This window comes from Manis javanica, chromosome 14 (assembly GCF_040802235.1).
Source record: "Manis javanica isolate MJ-LG chromosome 14, MJ_LKY, whole genome shotgun sequence".
Classification (NCBI taxonomy): domain Eukaryota; kingdom Metazoa; phylum Chordata; class Mammalia; order Pholidota; family Manidae; genus Manis; species Manis javanica.
In genome coordinates, this window is record NC_133169.1 from 59,846,221 (window position 1) to 59,865,195 (window position 18,975).

Here is an 18,975-nt window from a genome sequence, read left to right on the forward strand (position 1 = left end):
GTCTAGTCATTTTAAGAGCTAACCGTTGATTTTTCCAAACTGACACAAAATATGGGGCAGCTTTGGGCGTCCAAAGGCTGAAATGTAAGTGATGCTCCAGTGACACAGAAAGTACTCTAGAGTGATCTGGACCATTGAAGAACCACTCTTCTAAAAGAGGAAAAGTTAAAAATCATCATATGGTACTGTGTTATTTTCTGTGGGAGACACCATAAAAATTGTAAAATCTGTGTATTCAAAAAGCACAAATATCAAAGCTAAAATGGAGGATAAGTGAATACCAGATACCTTATTTCCCCTGTTTTGTTTGTTAATATAGAGCTTTGCCTTGAATGCAGATCTATTTAGGGAGATCTAAGGACTATGATAGATTGCATTCTCTAGTTTATATACCCAGGAAAGGGTGGAAATGGCTGCTTATTACTATTTGCAGCATCAAATCTACTTCATCTTGGGTAGTGAAACAACTAATTGGCAATTTTTTTTATGAACTGAATATATTGAAAGCTCAAACATGAGTCAATAGACATGACTTAAAACTTATGACAGATATTTTTATTGATCTACAAAGTCATCACTGAATATTGACATCATAAACAATCTTCTGCTAGCACTAATTCATTTTATATGTCCATTTGACTCAATTAAGACACATTCTTAAATTGCAATTGCCATGTGCAAATTACAATCCCACTACTGCTGGATCTTTAAAAGTTGGGATCATGATGCTTTCAATTAAATGCAGAGCCCCCTTTGACTTAAAAATTTCCATATAATCGCTCCTAAAAATAATGGAAAATAACAATGAAAAAAAAAATGCTCTAAAGATTTAATATGTAGAAATATATTAACCTAAGTATATTAGCAGTTACAGTACAATACTGAACTTGTTTCATATTAAGCTCTCATAGCCTGCGACCTCAGAGTCCCATTAACTTGGTGTTTGGCATTTGTCCTACAATAAAGTCTGAAATACTTCTGTATTCTTGGGGGATTGTGCGGCCGAACTGTCAGAAGACTTTGACACCCTGCTCTCCCCAAGATCATGGTAAAGATTTTGTAGAAGGGGTAACTCTTGACAATTTCTCGGTTTAAAACTGCTGACTGGGACTGTTAAACGGATTAATCTTCCTGGTGTATTTTAATCTCCACAAATGGATTAAAAAATATGAGGTTGACTCTAGGTGTTAATATGGTTGGCTGGGACCTTATTTTGTTTTTTATCTTTCTGGAGCCGCGTAGGACCAGGTGGAAAAGATTTGTTACTCATTCCCGGGAAGAACCGTTCATGTCGTGTTGGTTACATGGTTGCCAGCGTTCACACTTCAGTGCTTGTAGACCAGAAGACTGGAAACAAAAGGGTTATTTTGTTTCCCCACCACCGCATTTACCCCCAGATCGATTTTTCTTATTTAATCAGCAAGTAAAAAGAGAGACACGGGGAAGGGAAAAAATTATTTTTGGAAAAAGGGCAAAGTGGTGGGGGAGGGCTGAAAGCCAGAAGCTGCAATACAGAAAATCAGTCTTGGGAGTTGGCGCTGCCGAGTCCTCGCAACAAGGAAGGGAAGCCAGCAAAACGCTCGCAGTCATTTCCACCCCGCCAGCCTCCCTTTTCTCCTCACTACGCGCTAGTGGCTCATTTGGCTTCCCTCTGCCACCGAGCGATCACATACATTATTTCCCCCAAGATAACACAGTCAAACTTGTATTTACCGACATCCTCTCCTCGCAGCCTGTTTGAGATTTGTTTTAATAAATAAGTGTTTTATGTGAATGATGTAGTAATTGAAACGGGCGCACCATCTTTTTTTCCTCCTTCTTACTGCAGGAGGTTCCTCAACCCCAATCTGGTTGGAAAATAAAACGCTTTGTCTCCACAACCACCCCCCACCGCACCCCCACCCGCTCTCAGTGTGTGCTTTATACGTGTGTGTATCTCAACCCCCTACAGTAGCCAAGAGAAAGCAGTTAACCAATGAAAGAGCCCAGTTTCATAAAAGCTGCTCTCTGATTGGTCCAATGCGAAAGGGCAATGGGAACAAAGAAAAGTCCCTTTCAGGTATAGAAGCTGAGAGCTCCTTTTGCTCCACTCCCCCTGTGTGTGTGTGTGTGTATGTGTGTGTTGGGCTTCAGTCCTGATTTCAGTGTTGCAGAACAAGCTGTGTGTGTGCACCAGGGAGATTTTTGTTTTCTTTTTTTTATTTTAATCTTTGCTTTTATTAAAAAAAAACACAGGACGGTCTGTGACATTTGATGGTCCATCTTCTTTAATAATAAATTTGTTGAAGAGATTATAATTTCCAAAATAAAGCGGCTGCAACCAAACACATTCAATGCAGTTAGAAGGAAAAGGTCAACTCGATCCAATACAGACCGTAAGTACGGTTGCGTGGTGTGTCTCTATATAGCACTTAGGGGGGACTTCATGCAGGGGAATGTGCGAGTTTTATGCATTGAAATGAGGAACTAGTTTACAGGGTTTGGCTTTTGCATTGAGAACAACAACCCGAGAAGGGTGAATTTTATTCAGCGGAGGGTGAAGCATTTGTAACTTCACACAAATTAAGCTTGACGGGGCACTCGGGGTAACTTAGAGTGAAATACCTTTTGGGCTCTAACCCAAGGAGAATAGAAGTGACACAGTTACATATACTGATCTATAGTGTCCATTCTCTAGCTCACCTCACGCCCTCTTATCCTAGCTGGGCAAGACCCTCTTCCAAACCGAGCCAGGAAAATGGGGGCAAGGGTAGAACAAGCCGATTTCTGTCTCCTGTCACCTCCTAGTGCCCAATAATTTAATATTAAACAAGGGAATAGTCTCCCATTACATGTAATGGTTATAATTACCATTTTCCACCGCCTTAAAAAAGCGACCATTAAAAACACCATTAAGAGAGAGGAAAAAAAAAAGCCCCACCCCACCCAAACCAGCTCACAAATAGTAACAATGGTGTGTTTATTACAGGACCTGGCTTGGGAGCTAGCAAAATGTTTTTCTTTGTTTAAGACATGAGGGGCTCCCTAAAACCCAAGTAGCTTGGAGGTGCCCTCCTCCCTCGCCTAGGCGTCCCCATCCCTGCCCCCTTGAGAGAGCCGACAAATTGGAGATAAGTTGAGGAAAGGTTTATAAGGTGTTTCTTTAAAACATCTGCTTTGCTCTTGGGCTCATTACATTTCACTCTTTCCGAACTTCCGAGAGCCTAGATCTGCGAGAAATGTTTCACATTCATAACTTGTAGCTGCGCCCACTTGCGGGGGGAAGGAGGCGGCGGCGGGTGGGTGGGGGGGAGAGTGTGCGGGGGGAGGGGAGAGACCCTCAGCTTTTTTTTTTAAAGACCAGATCAGTATTTTCTTGATACGCTTGTCACCATTTTTGTTCTCACGACAGCCAATTGAGCCCTTGATCCTCACGTGATGTGAAAGGCTTGCACTGTAACAAAATCGCTCCTTTTAGATGGGCTGTTGCTAACTCGCCCATCCCCCTCTCCCAGCCCCGACGTTTCCAGCAAAGCGACTCTCCACTTCCAATCCACCAACAATTCATTACTGCTTTTAGCTTCCAAATGCCAGCTAATTAAAAATACTAAGCCAAACTCCGGGGCCATCTGACTAAACACAGGGGTGAGCGAGAGCGGAGGAGGAGAGAAAAATAAATAAAAGGGCGACGCACCGTTTGCTGCGACTATCAATGGGGAAAACTGCCCCGAAAAAGGTCGCCTTAAAAAAAAATCTTTTTCTGACTCTAATTATCGAATTACCACATGACTGATTGGCTTGAGCGACAGCGGATCCCTTCCCTCCCCCCTCCCCACTCGGGGACTATACTAAGAACTCGGTTCCTTTTTCTTAAAACAACATGAAACAGGAAAACATCACATCCTTTAGGTTTCGAAGACGGGACCAAATGTAAACGCCGTTATTTCCCCCACCCCCACCCCCAACCACAACGCCCCCCGCCCCAAGCGGCGGCCGTTGCGACCGGCTGATCGGTCGCCGAATCCTCAGCTCCCCTCCCCCTCCGCACCTTCCCGTTGCCCCTCCCGCCCGGCTTCTCATCCCACCCTGTCTTCCTCCTCCTTCTCACCCCTCCTTCCCTCTTAAGTTAGTTCAAGAAATCAAATCTGTTAGGACGGGCGGAAAAATGCCACTTCCCGACGCACAGGCGGAATCCAGCCCAGATTTTCAGTCGTTTCTTCTTCTTCTCCCTTCCCTTTCACTAATTTACCCCGATGTTCGCACACTCTGTCCTGTTACTAGCGGACGCCCTGTAGGCTTGCTACCTGGGATCCTTACTTACTGATCACGCTGACTCTGAAGTCTGGAACAGAAGGCGGAATGAGAAGTTGGGAAAACTTTTTTCTCTAAGCTCTGTCTCTCTCTCTCTCTTTTTTTAAGAAAAACTATTACTCTCGATGCTTGTTTAGAGGGGGAAAAAAAAACCCTTTGGTGCTTCTGTTGTGAATGTGAAACATCTTCCAGCTGTACAGTGACACTTTTTTTTTTTAAGGAGAAAAGGACTCCTGCTCCGCTTGCCAAAATGGGGGTGGGGAGGTGGAATAATGTTACCGAGTGATTATTCGGGCCGAGATGTGTTATTTGGTTTCTTCCTTCTTGATCATTTGGTGTTTAAGTAAAATGAGGCACAGGCTTGTTTGCCGAGTGGCGTGGGAAAGGCATTTTGATTTGCTGGCCTAATTAAAAAAATGATAAAGGATTAAAGGTAAGCAATGTCTCTCTGTGTGTGTGTGTGTGTGTGTGTGTGTGTATGTGTGAGTGTATTTATTTTTTTTCTTGACAACTGTTAAAAAGAGGTTGATCCCTTTAAAAACCGTTTTAACTGATCTTTGTCAAACACACACTCATTTGCGGTCATTGAGGCCACCTTGGCGCAGATCACTTAAAGTGCATGTCTTAATCAGTTTCCCGGTGCAGTCAGTAGCACCATATTTAACAGATTTAGCAAGTCTGTGACCTAGGAATACGGTAGAATTGTTCAGATGTCATTTTTTTTTCCCTCAAAAGGCAGATGTTTAGCTTTTTATTTAACACTGTCTTTCCTATAGAGAAATGCTCTTAAAGACGTGTATTTTCAAAAATAAAATTGTATGAACTGTTGGGGGAGACAGAATAGGAGGGGGGTATGTGTATATTAGTGGGGGGAGCTTTACTGCTTTTTTTTTTCTGTTCCTTCCTGGGAACAAAAAACAGATTGTCCAGACAATTTGTGAAAAGAGTAACATTAGAAATAAGGAAAATTTAGCCACATCTCTCTGAAACTAGCCTCAGAGAACTTTCAGGGTCTGGTCTTTTAAACTGCAAGATCTAGGACATATCTAAGGATGTTTGAAGCGTGTTCCTGCCTCTTGTCTGAGTGTTCAGGCTGTGTTTCTGGGCTCGGGATATCACATGTATGTGCTGGTAAAAAGATCCTAAACTCTTTTTTTTTTTAAATCTTTCTGGACTTGACTCAGAGATCCTTAAGATATTTTAAAGCCTTTAGAAAAGTGGTTATCCTTGTGTTGTTGATAAAGGGATTTTGTTTTTAGCTACTGTAAGATGCTTACTGTTATGGGTAAGTTTTTCGGGGTTGGTTATTTTCCTTTAAACCTGAAATTGGACTGTGGAGACAATACATGAGCCACCTTACTCTCCTTTCTTCCTTGTACCCCTTACTGAGTCCCCAATATTAGTCGTTTTTTTATTCTGGTAACACCCAGACAAGAAATATTCGACTTTTCCCCCCTTCACAGGAAAAGTGGACCTGGACTGAAGGGTGTTAAAATCCCTGGACACATTCCTGGGGCAGGAAAACGAAGAGGAAGACTAGAAGATTTTTTTTTTTTTCGGTAAGAGAAAGCCCAGCGGAGCTAAACGAATGTCCCCTCATCTCCAAAGGAAAGTTCATCGGATTTTTATTCTAGAGAGCTCATCTTCAGGATGTCAGTGAACATTTCTACTGCAGGAAAAGGTGTGGATCCAAATACAGTTGATACTTATGACAGTGGCGATGATTGGGAAATCGGGGTTGGAAATCTAATAATTGATTTGGACGCTGATTTGGAGAAGGACAGACAGAAATTTGAGATGAGTAACTCCACGAACACCAGCAGCAGCTCTAAGGATTGCGGAGGTCTGGCCTCCAGTGGGGCCGGCGCTACCGCCGCCTTAGCGGATGGCCTAAAATTTGCTGCTGTTCAGCCCTCCGCTCCCCAGGGGAATTCACACAAAGAGACCAGCAAATCAAAAGTGAAAAGGAGTAAAACTTCTAAGGATGCTAATAAATCTCTGCCTTCTGCTGCCTTGTATGGGATTCCCGAGATCAGCGGCACGGGCAAGAGGCAGGAAGTCCAAGGGCGCCCTGGAGAGGCAGCTGGCATGAATTCAGCGCTGGGTCCCAGTGTGAGCGGCGGCGGCGGCGGCGGCAACCCAAACAGCGGCAGCCCCGGCGCCGGCACCGCCGCTGCCTCCGCGGGGGCGGCCTCCTGTGGGAAGAGCAAAGAGGAGAAGCCAGGTAAAAGCCAGAGCAGCCGAGGCGCCAAGCGGGATAAGGATGCGGGGAAATCCAGGAAGGACAAGCACGACCTGCTTCAGGGCCACCAGAATGGCAGTGGCAGCCAGGCTCCTTCCGGGGGGCACCTCTATGGCTTTGGGGCCAAGAGCAATGGAGGTGGCGCGAGCCCCTTCCACTGCGGGGGCGCTGGGAGTGGCAGCGTCGCAGCTGCAGGGGAAGTTAGCAAAAGTGCCCCGGATTCAGGGCTCATGGGAAACTCTATGTTGGTAAAGAAGGAAGAGGAGGAGGAGAGCCACAGGCGAATCAAGAAACTGAAAACTGAGAAGGTAGGATACAGCGCCTTCCTAGATCTCCCACTTTCCTCTTTGTGTGCATTTGTCGGGGGCGGGGGTGGGGGTGGGGGTGTGCCTCTGTGTGCCTTCCACTTCTTATTCGTGCCCTCTGGTTCTGTGCGATTTCCACCATATGCATCCTGTCCGGGAGAGTTTGGAATGGGGGCGCTCACTTGGGTGCAGTGTTTGGCTCTTGCTGGTGGTGCTCTTTGCGGTGCTAGGTCCTTGCCAGGGCCTGGGTGTGCTCTAAGCATCTTTTGCCCTGCACAGGGGCTCCTGGCCAGCATGCCAGTGGCGGTGTGCTTTTAATTGAAAACCCTCTCATGTACCCGGCTTGACGCCTGTCCTGGTTTCTCCCCTAAGGAGAACCGTCTCCTGTTTTAATTTACACATCCTAGTAATGTGTCCTTAGGTGCAGGGTTCAGGATTCCTCCCGGAGAGGTATGTCTGGGATTCCAATTTATGCACCACCCTCCACCTATTTACTTTTTCGTTACTCTGGCCAAAACAGTTCTGTCAAAGGATATCATCCTTTGGATGACATCCTCTTACTGGTCCTGAATTAAACGCCAACCGTGGGTCATTGGTTTCATGACTGTACCAAGACTGGGATGGTTCGGGTGGCTGCTGGGACTGTACCCTTGTTCCCTCTCCTGGTTCTTAGCTGGAGATTGAAGAGTGTTATCACTTGGATTTCTGGATTGGCTAGGGAGCTCTGAGAGGTTGGTAAGAAAAAGTGCGACTCCGAGGACTGGTGTTCCTGAAACGTGTAAATATAGCCAAAGGATTCTAGAATTATGCGTTGCATTTGACCGCTGGGGGTCAATGAGTCTCAAGGCGGTTTGGATGCGACCTCTCATCCTTGGCACTGTCTTAAGTCTAGGTAGACACTGTCTTTTCTGAAAAACCGTTCCCTGGGTTGTGTTGTGTTGTGCTAGAAGCCTGTGACTTTCTGGTCTGGGGATTGCTGTGCATTGAGCTGTGGACTGAATGTGCTCTGTCCAGACAGGCAGGTTGGAAGCGAGTTGGGGGTTGAATGATGTTTTTATAAAATTACTTTTCAGATCCATTCTACAGGTTGTTCCTGGCAGAAACAAAATTCGTTCCCTGTGGTTTGTGGCATGGTTGTTTGGGATTACGCTTATTAAATGATTTGGTTTTTGCTGTTTCTAACTTGATCAGAATTGTATGATGTCTTTGAGCCATTATTTCTGTGTACAAATTATTCACTGCTTTCTATTTAAACCTTTGTACTTTTGTGTTCTTTTGGGCAAAATTTAAGTTGGAGTTTAGGAATAAAGTTGTGAATTTATGATTTTAGAAGTTGATGAAGGTACATTAAGGTGTAGATAAGACCCCGATTGTCGAAAGCCTCTGAACACTTCTTTTATTCATATGCCTCTGGTCAGACAGCATTTTACCTTGACAGATGTAAATGAAGTTTTAAAAGTCCCAGATTTCAGTTCTTACATTTAAATGTGTAGTTTCACATAATTTCTGCTAAAAGGTATACTGAAATCTTATTACTTAGTACAGTAGGGCATTTACTTTTGTTGCCAATCGTCTTCAAATTGCAGCTCTAATATGCTCTAACTATCTAGATGAATTGCCCTAATCCAGTGCTCACAATGGCTGTGGTTAAGGAGTCAGAGCCATTTGATTGGATTCGCTGCAGCCTGGAATGTGGGAGGTACTGCCCTTTTGCATTCCCCTTAGCCTTTTAATCTTCCAGCCAAATGTTCACATTCAACAATTTTGTTTAGCTGGCAATCGGAACATTTCAGTATCTCAAAGGCTGCTGTCATGGCAACTGAGATTAGAGTGTGGTGTCGGCCCTCCAGTGTTTGTGTTCTTTTTACTTTCCAGTCACAGAGGAAAGTCGATGAAGAATGGAATAATGAAATGATTCATATACATGCGACCCATCTTCCGTCAGAGCAGTATTGGTGTGCTCGTGTGAATTGCAGAAATGAAGCGCAAACAAGTCGTGATGGGAGGAGGGGAGACGGCGCAGTGCATTTAGAGCGGCTCCGCCAGCGGCATGGCCCTGGCAGTGGCACAGGGGTCCTTCAGGGGTGGCCCAGAGGGGCTCGAGACCTGCAGTGCTGGCCATTCTGCTAAGTGGGGGCGTTGGCTCACGAACACTGTACCTTCAGGCTTTCCGCTCCACCCCACCCCACCCCAGAACAACTTCTTCTAAGAATGCTGTCTTCCTTGGCAGGCAGAGATGGCACTCCCTTACACAGATGCCACCCAGGGAGGTAACTCTATCTAATCCCACTAACTCGTGGTTGTATACATTAAGAAAATACTTCCTGATGATAGGGTAGCCCTATCGGAGGTCAGGATGGAGCAGGACAAGCTTTGCCTGACAGAATAGCTCAACCCAGAGCCATCTTTGAGAAAGGTTTTTTTTTTTATTTATTTTTTTTATGCTTTCTGCAGTGTTGTGATTTCTGCCTTCTTGATGAGCTGGGCTTGTGAAGACTAAGTGCCTCAAGAGTGAAGATGATTTTCAGAATCAGATGTGGCTTAAGGGGCCAGATGAGAAAACCAAACATGTTGTATGTGTGTGTGTGTGCACGTGTGTGTGCTTTAAAAAAAAATCCTGGTTGGAAAGTTCTCAGGAGATTCATAAGCCTTGCTGTCACTGGTTAATTTTCACAGCATGCTTAAATGTCTATTTTTGGTCTGTTTATTCTGTTTCTTCACTACACAGAGTCATGTAAAACATGATAAATTGGGCCTTATGAAACCTAATTAAATTGGTGAGTGTTCGACTCCTTTATGTGGAAACCACAAGTATGTTGTAAAAGTTGCCACTCCCTTAATACGTGAAACAAAATCAAAACATGCCATAATTCTAAGATGTTTGAGCTGTATTTCTATGGCCCATTTTGTGGTTAAGCCACCAGTGACATGTCTGAATAAGTAGGTTTGACGGGTTGGCTTTGGGTTGTGAAAACCTGCTTCTCCACCTTCCCCCTCCTTTCTTTTGAAGCATAATAGCCTGTATGTAGGCTCTTCTGCAGGTACCCTCCTTAGCTGTCTGCAGTTTGACCTTACAGACACAGCCATCCTGCTTGGCTAAGTAGCTTAAATAGAGTATGTGGGTTTATTTGATCATGGGAAAATTAAAAAATACATAAAAGAATTCTTAAGAACACCTGATACTTACATAGACATACAAGGCACAGGAGATCTTATAGTTCTGTCCTGGAGTTTGGACTCAATACATATTCAGAGAAGAGATTTCTCCCTTATCATACTGCTTTCATTAAGCTGGTCCTTAAGGTCCTAAAATGGACCTATTTATAAAGGATGTCATTCATTGTATTATTTTATTCTCTTGTAGAGCCTTTTACACTTCACTAGGGAATTCTGGCACATTTTCTAAGTGAGTGTGAGCAGTTTAAGAACAGATTTTGATTAATGAGTTTTGTGGATGATATGCCGCCTCCCCTCCACCCCCCAACCCCCATATAATGCTTCCTGCAAATTCTGCTTAGAGAGTGCAGTTTATCTACTGTGAAATAAAAGGGCAAAAAGGTCACTTGCTATAATTAAAGAACAAAGTCCATTGTTGTCAGACAGCAAACTGTTTTGAAAGCTACATAAGGGATTTAGCTGTTAAAAACGTTGGTAACTAAGGGTGGCTCCCAATCAGTATTGATCCAGCTCCTTACTTTTCTATAGGATTCCTCAGAGGGTGACAGGCTTTTTGAGGTGGCTCTAGAGGGGCTGCCCTTTCCCCAAAGAAGCTTTCTGTGAGAACCAGAGGAGTTTGGAGTATTTGTGTGACCAGGCCCGTTACGGAGTTCTGGGCATAGTGATTGAAATCTGTTGGGCTAGCTGGAGAAATATTTAAAAAATAACACACAACTGATCAAAACTGTGCTAAAGGAGATACATAATGTTTAGCAACTTTTAATAACTTTGAAAATAGTCTGGGGGAAAAAAGACTGGGGGTGTGGTGGGATTGATTGTCCAAATGTCACGAGGTTAAGAATGCTCTTCAAGTGAAATTGCTTGGCAGCAAGATGGTTTTAATTAGAGTGTTATAAAGACTTATTTTTCCTAAGCAGCATTTTATAGTTAGTAAATGAAATGTATGCCGAAAGCGCTAAGCAGAAATCTTCCTAACCACAGAGGTGTTCAATAACCAGATTCAAACAACGTGGAAAGTACCATCTGTTCCTCGTTTTCAGCATGAAAAAACAAGGATTGAATGGCTGAGATTTGCTCCAATTTTGACTGTGTCTGTGTGTGTGTTTTTTTAATTTAAAAAGTTCACCTGGTACTTCATAGAAACTTGAAATTGCAGTAATATGAGCAACACTGTGAAAACACATGTTCCTACATTTATTTTAACCAGTTCCACTTTTATTTAAAAGATTTCCAGAATCCCAGCCATTGAACACTTTATAATGGTTATTCAGTTCCTGCAGGCAATCACAATGAGGGGTCAGTTCTTCAAAGATCTAACTATTTAGTCAGTACCTGAATTATTCTGTCAATTTTTCCCCTGGAGGCAGAGGGGGCCAAAGGCTCTCACAGGCTCACTCTGGTCAGCGTTTGATCAGTTAATCTAATTGTATGTGAAGGCAGCGTGGACTGGTGTTTTCTGTGCGTAGACTTTACTCTCCTTCAGAGCTGTAGTCTAAGCTTGTTGATAAAAGAGGGAAATATTCTTTTAACGATAACTTTTGAGTCCTTGACTTTGAGAGGCTCAGCTTCTCGGTTCTGGTTTTAGTAAGGAGTCCTGGGTAAAAACATCATCCGGCCTTTGAGGTCTTTTATAAAAGCTAATGACTGGGCTTGTGCCTTCCCGAGATAAATGACATTATCTCTGAGTGGGCTGACAGGAAACAGACATGTTAATGATGAAGCTGCGGGGAGGATCTGCTTAGGTTCTGACAAAAGAGGGAAGCAGGGACCCCTAGTCGTGGTCATTAACACATAATGCATTCTTGCTCTTCCTAAGAGGCCCTTGATAATTGGAAAGCTATTTTAGCCGCAAGCACTTAAATCATAAATCTACTACTCCTAGTTCCTTTGCATTCTTAAAAGTAGCAAAATAATGTGTTTTTTTTTTCTCTTAACAAGTGTGCGATCTGGTTTTTTCAAATGGTTGCAGTTCCTGGGCTGGGGGGCGCAATGACCTTTGGGAGAGTGGACTTCATCAGGTGGGGTCCCTCTTTGTCTTTCCTCATTTGCTCTCTTGTCCCTCTGTTTTAATAAAGCAAAAAGGTGGGTCTGAAAGCTAAAAATGTGTTTCTACTTGAGGATATGTCTCCTGGGAGAGGGATAAAAATCTATTTTTTTTATAAGTTGGGGGAAAAGATTGTGCTCAGTGATTTGAATGTGATGAGACCTGCCTTTTGAAGTATATGTTTAAAAAATCATGGGTATAATTGAGTTTGGATGCAGTTTAAACCCTCTGCTGCAGGAATGGAGGGTAATTGCCTTGTTGAACACACTCTAGAGGTGTAGAAGAGGTGGAAGGATCATGTTATTGTATTCTTTAACACTAAGCTCTGGAAGTTTTTCATAGCAATTACTGCAGCACAACATAGTTTCGATTGCCAGCACTCTGAATTTGCCAGTGATCTGAACATACAGGGTTTTGCTTGAATACTAAATTACAATTTATTCCTAAATTACTTGTAATAGTATTCTTATAGAACATGGAAGCCAGAAATAAGGAAGTGTACTGGGTTCTCCTTCTTAGCAACATCATAGTGGAAATAACCCTTCTTCATTGGGATTGTTGTCAATGAATAATATCCTCTTAATTTGTGCACTTAAGGTTATAGATAGGGAAAGAGAAGGGGTAAAATCTCCACCTGGGGAATGACATAGGTCATTAGTATAACTAATATAGAGATCCTGCCTGCTGTGTGACTCTGGTATTTCTTGGGCATGTGTATATTGTTAAACAACAAAATTCAGCTGAGTAAATTTAAAGGTCTAATTGGTCTATTCAGTGATTCATGAATCAGGCAGCATCTCAACTAGCAAATAGAAAGGAGCTCTGAAGAGCTGTTGGAAAGGAAAGGTTTTTAAAGGCAGAAAGGGAGTGGGAAAAGGAAGTTTATTAGCAGACAGCATTGTTTCAGGAAAGGTCGCCTTCTTAAGGTAGATGGAAAGGGTATGCTGGGTGGATTTTCTCACTGGCGCTGACCAGGTAATTCTAGATCAACTGGTTAAAGGTCGCATTCCTGAGAGAGGCTGAAACTGCACTTAGATTAGGTATCAAGTCTTGGTTTGCTGATGTGGGGCTTAGCATTAGTAACTCCATTTTGGGCCTGTTGGCTCTTTTTTTTAAACAATCAGACTCTCAGCTAAACTGAGAGATGAGATAAAAATTAAAGCCACCGGTTCCATTCCCAGCTACTGCTCTGAAGTTTCTCACAGGGTTTTTGATCCTTTGTGTGGTATTCACTGGTTACATTCTTCTTTTTTTGCAGAATCTTTGGTACTGACTCACTGGTCATGACTTCAGGCTCACAGTGTTTTGGTCATTTTGTTCATGCTTGTTCTGGAGTTCCAGTCTTAGGGAGATCATTTGCATGGTGGTTAGTGACTGCAAACATGCATTCAAAGTGTTTGAGAGAATACAGCATTCCAGGGAGGTTACTGTGACTATTATAAGCAGAATAATTCCCAGTGACTGGAGTGTACTATCAAAAGCCATGACACCCAAGACCCAGACTAGTCAAAATCCAGTAAGTCAAAGAAAGGGTGTGTAAAGGAATCACCTTTTTAAAAGTTAAGTGGCATGCCCAGTTATCTTATGTAACTGAGTCTCAATTTCCCCAGAAGTGTTAATCCTGATGCAGCAGGTGGTGTTGGCTACAGTGCAGACACCCCCTTGTTCAGCTAAAAGATAATCAACTGCTGTACTACCATCATGAGCAGTCTTGGCCAGAGGGTCTTAAGGATCTTTGTTGGACACCTATTGCTTTAGCAGCAGATTCTGTAATATTTTCAAGAATGAAGGAGAGGTACCTGATCATACCCTCACTTACATTTATTTCTAACTAGGGAAATTAGGACCTGCCAGAGGGAGCTCATTTTGAATCATGAGGGCCTCCTGGTACAGCCTTGAAGGCCAGTAAAATTTAAGGGTCTGAAAACCACACAAGCGGTTTTATTCTGGTTATATTGCCTGTGAGTCTCTGCACATAGCCTGGATGCAAGATTCTCTCCAAGATCTGCCTGGGTGCAGGGTTAGGGAGTCTGACACAGTAGAGAGGGGGCTGAGTTTGTTGGGAGAAACTAAGGCAGGAGCATCATGGCAAGTCAGTCATTTGGATTACCACCCTTAGCAATGGCCTGGGAGGTACAGATGATGGCGTTGTATCTTCAGGCCAATGCCAGAGTAAAGGAGAGAAAGACAAGAAGAAAGTGTTTCATGTTCGGGGTGAAACTATAAAGTCTTGATCTGGCATCTTGGGAGGAAGCTGTCTACCTCAATGCTGGCTGCTTCTCTTCCTGGTCAGGTTGATTTTGAGGTCTGTAGCTGGTGGACAGGACCGGATGTCAGGTGGAGCCTCCTTCAACTGTGAGATGCATAACCAAGGTTTAAGTCCCTGGGGTTGGACTGCCATCTGGGTAGTGAGGAAGATCTGCTTGTCCTGTCCAGGGAGATTCAAGGGCAGTCTTCGTTCTTAGTGAAGGTTGGAGACATTGGTTTGGAGAATTATAACCAGATACTTGAGGATATTAGAAGAATCAGGACCCAGTCCATTTATAGGTATGTAACAAAACCGTAAGGGCAACAGGATTGGACTTTAATATAGACAAAGGTATGGCCCATAATTTTTCTCTCTACTATACTCCCAATTTTTTTTACCAAAGATAATCACAGTAAAACTAATTTGTTTACCTTACACTTGACTTGATTATTTACATAAGGGCAGCAAAAATGGTGATTGACCACACAAGCTCTTTCTAAGACTTTTTTTTTTTGGCTGGAAACTTGTAAGCAAGATACCAGGCCAGTTTTACAATTTACTCCATAAAGTCAACCTTGGTTTTTAAAATTGTCTATTCATATCTGAGTCTCTGAACATCTCTCTCAAATATGACATTCCAGTAAAAGTCTTGGTGTAATGCAACCAATGTTTCCAACTGTGTACTGTTTCAAGGCGAATAGATTCCCATTAAACTTATGTGAATAACTAACAATTCTGCCATAAAAAGAATATGTAAGAGTTTCTGACTTCTGGAGGGATTAGGTGGGGAGAAAAAAATAAATGTTTCAGCTTTGTTTACAAAGCTACCCTTTAACAATTTGTTATTAAGTCATAAATAGCTTACAAGAAAAAGTTTCCTCAAATATGAAAAAGTAAAACATTTAAGAATCACCAGTGTTTCAGACAAGAAGTCATAAAAATTATAATTTTCCTTCTCAGTGCATTCAACCCCATGTTACCAATTTTTGTTCTGTTTGAATCCAGTTTTTCCCATTAGTTGTAGAAATTCTACCCAGTTCAATTTTATGATCCTAAAGTTATCAGAAACCTGTTTGCCAGACTCTTTTCCATGAATCTCCTTCAAGATGATGCACTATTGCAAGAACAGTTGTCTGTAAATGACAGAAGACTTAAAAAAATGTCCATTATTTAAGATCTGATGAGCATTCATTATAATGTAATTGGCAAGGAAATTTGGTTATTTCTGTGATGCACAACATTTTAAAATGGTAGAAATATTACAATGATAACATACTGGGACATATCAGACTTTCGGAATTTTATACAATTTGTGGAACACTTATACCAATAAATGTCAAGCATGCTTAGTATTTTTTACTGTGTTTCTCATGTAATTTAACATCAAATAAGCTTAATTAGTTTAGCATCTCCCTTGTTGTAAGGCAAGAAAACAAATCTTTAGATATTCCAGGGCCCTCTGGAACATCTCAGAGTTAGTTCTAAGTCAAAGACTTCATTTAGGATTTGATTTTAGGAAGTTTGTCGAAGATATCAAGGGTTTTAAAAACAGTTGGTCAAACGGTCATAGGTTACTGTGAAGAAATATGGTTAAACATGTATTTAACAATGCTGACAAAGACTTAACAAACAAATGCAAACAGTTAAACAATTTCTTCTTAAGAGCAGACCAGTAATCCAAGAAAACTTGTCCTTTAAGCAGATGAGGGAAAATTAAGTCTTTAGTTCTCCGTAAGTGCACTATAGATATTAAGGCTTAGTTCTGAAATCCTGACAGATTCATTCACTCTCATCCAGCTTGACTATATATGAAGTTTTTTCCCTAAGATTTTTTAATTTCACACATTTTCTGTAACTTTCTTGTTTCCATTCAGATGTTGTCTTGTGTTTCTTCTTTCCCAGTCTGAAACAACCAGCCTCACTTTGGGGCATAATTACTTTCCCCTCAACAAAATGCATCTCCATTCCTCCTGCCTTTTCTTACTGAAAGCATATCCTATTTTCCTTCATACAGAAATGTTTCCCTTATTTCTGATTGCTTTAATTACATATATTAGAATCTTTGACCTTCAGAAACCTTAATTTCTAGTAACAGGAAGTAAACAGTTGTGGACTCTTACATTAGCACTCTGTGGCTTGACAAGTTTCTTTTTATTTTTTATTTTTTATTAGGGTATCATTGATATACAATCTTATGCTCAGGTTTCACATGAGCAACATTGTGGTTACTAGATTTTCCCCCTTATCAAGTCCCCACCACAAACCCCATTATAGTCACTGGCAATCAGCATAGTAAGATGCTATAGAGTCACTACTTGTCTTCTCTGTGCTATACTGCCTTCCCGGTGCCCCCAACTACATTATGTGTGCTAATCATAAATGCCCCTTAATCCCCTTGTCGCTCCCTCCCCACCCATCCTCCTCAGTCCCTTTCCCTTTGGTAACCGTTAGTCCATCCATGGGTTCTGTGAGTCTGCTGCTATTTTGTTCCTTCAGTTTTTGCTTTGTTGTTATTACTCCACAGAAGAGTGAAATCATTTGGTACTTGTCTTTCTCCACCTGGCTTATTTCACTGAGCACAATACCCTCTAGCTCCATCCATGTTATTGCAAGTGGTAGGATTTGTTTTCTTCTTATGGCTGAATAATACTCCATTGTGTATATGTACCACATCTTCTTTATCCATTCATCTACTGATGGACACTTAGGTTGCTTCCATTTCTTGGCTATTGTAAACAGTGCTGCGAAAAACATAATGGGTGCATATGTCTTGTGGCTTGACAAGTTTGTTTTATAATTTCTAGAAACATAAGCTTTCTCATGGTAAATTTTTCAGTGCGGCATAAAACATGTTTACTAACAGAACTAAATATCTTCAGTTCCTCTGTAAAGGAAGCCAAAAATGGATTAATCTACTTTCAGTAATGGTTCAGTATTTTATTTGGAGATGATCTACATATTGAATGAATTTGACTTAAATTCATCATTTAACTTTACTTTAGCAAAACTTTAAGGTTTCAAATAACCAAAAAATTTTATAAAGTATTGGGTAAGAAGTTCACATAGAAACTCTTGGCTCATTTATGTCTATATAAATCATTTGTTCTTAATTATGTTTAGAATACATGAAACTTTTATTAGACAAAGTCAGTCATCCTCCCAAGTTAATTTTCTGGCTGAAAAATTTTGTAACAGACAGTATGAACTTACTTGATGACTAAACCAGGTATAATAAAAATTGTATGTCTGTCGTGTATTCAGTCTCATGATAACTGCAGACATGTCTATTTTAATTAAGCCAATGAACTTAAAGTACCACTTATTCACTGATTATCCAAGTTCATGAGAACATGAAAAGAAAAAATTTGGGTTAGTTCTTTTAAGAGCTTAAGGAATCCTTCCACAAAGACTTTAGAAGGCTTTTTTTTCCTTTTTTTTTAAGCTTAGGGGAGAAAGCCTAAAAAAAGAAAAATTCCTATCAGGCTCTGAGATCATCTTCTGATTTGGCCAACTACTAAAAAAAAGTTTTTAAATACCTTGTCACTTTTCAGCTGTGATAAACAGTAAATACCAGTAAATATTCCAACTCCCTTGTGACTCAGATAAGAGTTCTCACCCGTAGTCGCCTTTTTGTTAATTTTCCCAGGGTCCCATATGTAGGCTCTGAGTAGGGTTTAAAGCAATGTAGCTCCGGTATCTACTAGAATTTGGCAAGGTTTTTCATCAATTTTAATTTTATTTGGCTATTTAAAGGAGTAACATAGCAGCCCACCAGAAGATCCCCAAGTCCCCTTAACTCTGGAAGGGTCTGCATGGAGGTTCTGTGAGGTTCCATGTGGAACTGTCTGGAAGGCCACTGATACGTCAAATGTTATTTCTGTTGTCATTCCAAAGTCTTCTCAGAGTGCTCAGTTTTGGTCTTAGGTTTAGTTAAACTGGCTTCTCATCCTATTTTCTGCCTTTTTATCAATTCAAGAGGTAATCCGTTTGCAAAAACTTTTGAGGAGCCTTCCTCGGTTCAGAACATTTTTAGATTATGGCCCTCAGTTCGGCCTTTGAGCAAGCGGTGAAAGGCACCTGAAGAGGAGTGCTCCTAGCTCCGAGAGGGTGGCCTTATAGTGAAAGGTGACTGTTTAATCATATTTGTAGGGTGAAAAGGATTACTAGATTACTAGGATTACTAGAAAGAGGACAGAGGGGAGAAGTAGGAGTTATGTCAGTTTTACATTCTTAGGTACTATTATATTTTTAGTTTTTCATTAGCCATTTGCGGCAGATGTTTCGATGGAGCTCTTTTGGAATTTTGAAGCCCTTTGGAGGCTTCTGCATGCTGGTAAAACTAGGTATCCCGGTCTATTTGTTTGATTTGGGAGCCCTTTTAAGTGCACATTTTAAATGATCTTATCTCATTGGAACATTCCTCATAACTGCCATTGTAGTTCCTCTGAGGGCTGGCAGCAGTTTGGTAGGAACCTAGCCATAAATGAATTTAATCTACATTTCTGTCCAGCCACATCGAGCTGCAAATGATGTGCTACTCACTTCTCTGTCCAGCCACATTTTGGAGCCCCCAACCCGATAGTTACCAAGCTAGGTTCTCAGGACACAAAACAAACTTAGTAAGATTTTGCCTTTTTTTGTAAATGCTTTGGGGACCGTTTCTTAGACA

The 18,975-nt window shown here is 41.7% G+C and overlaps 1 protein-coding gene across 3 annotated transcripts in view; it reads left to right on the forward strand.

Annotated features, from left to right (window-relative positions):
* Nucleotides 1–4,095: 4,095 nt before the first annotated feature.
* The window catches only part of ZNF608 (zinc finger protein 608), a 138,789-nt gene continuing 123,909 nt past the window's right edge, over nucleotides 4,096–18,975 (forward strand). For 2 of the 3 annotated variants that reach the window (XR_012125327.1, XR_012125328.1), the window contains exons 1-2: nucleotides 4,096–4,723; nucleotides 5,754–6,840. Coding sequence is in view for 1 of the 3 variants with exons in the window: in XM_037005248.2 (XP_036861143.1) it covers nucleotides 5,941–6,840 (900 nt within the window). In the remaining 2 variants the exon portion in view is untranslated. The remainder of the gene's footprint in view (nucleotides 4,724–5,753; nucleotides 6,841–18,975) is intronic. The other variant, XM_037005248.2, reaches the window with a different exon arrangement.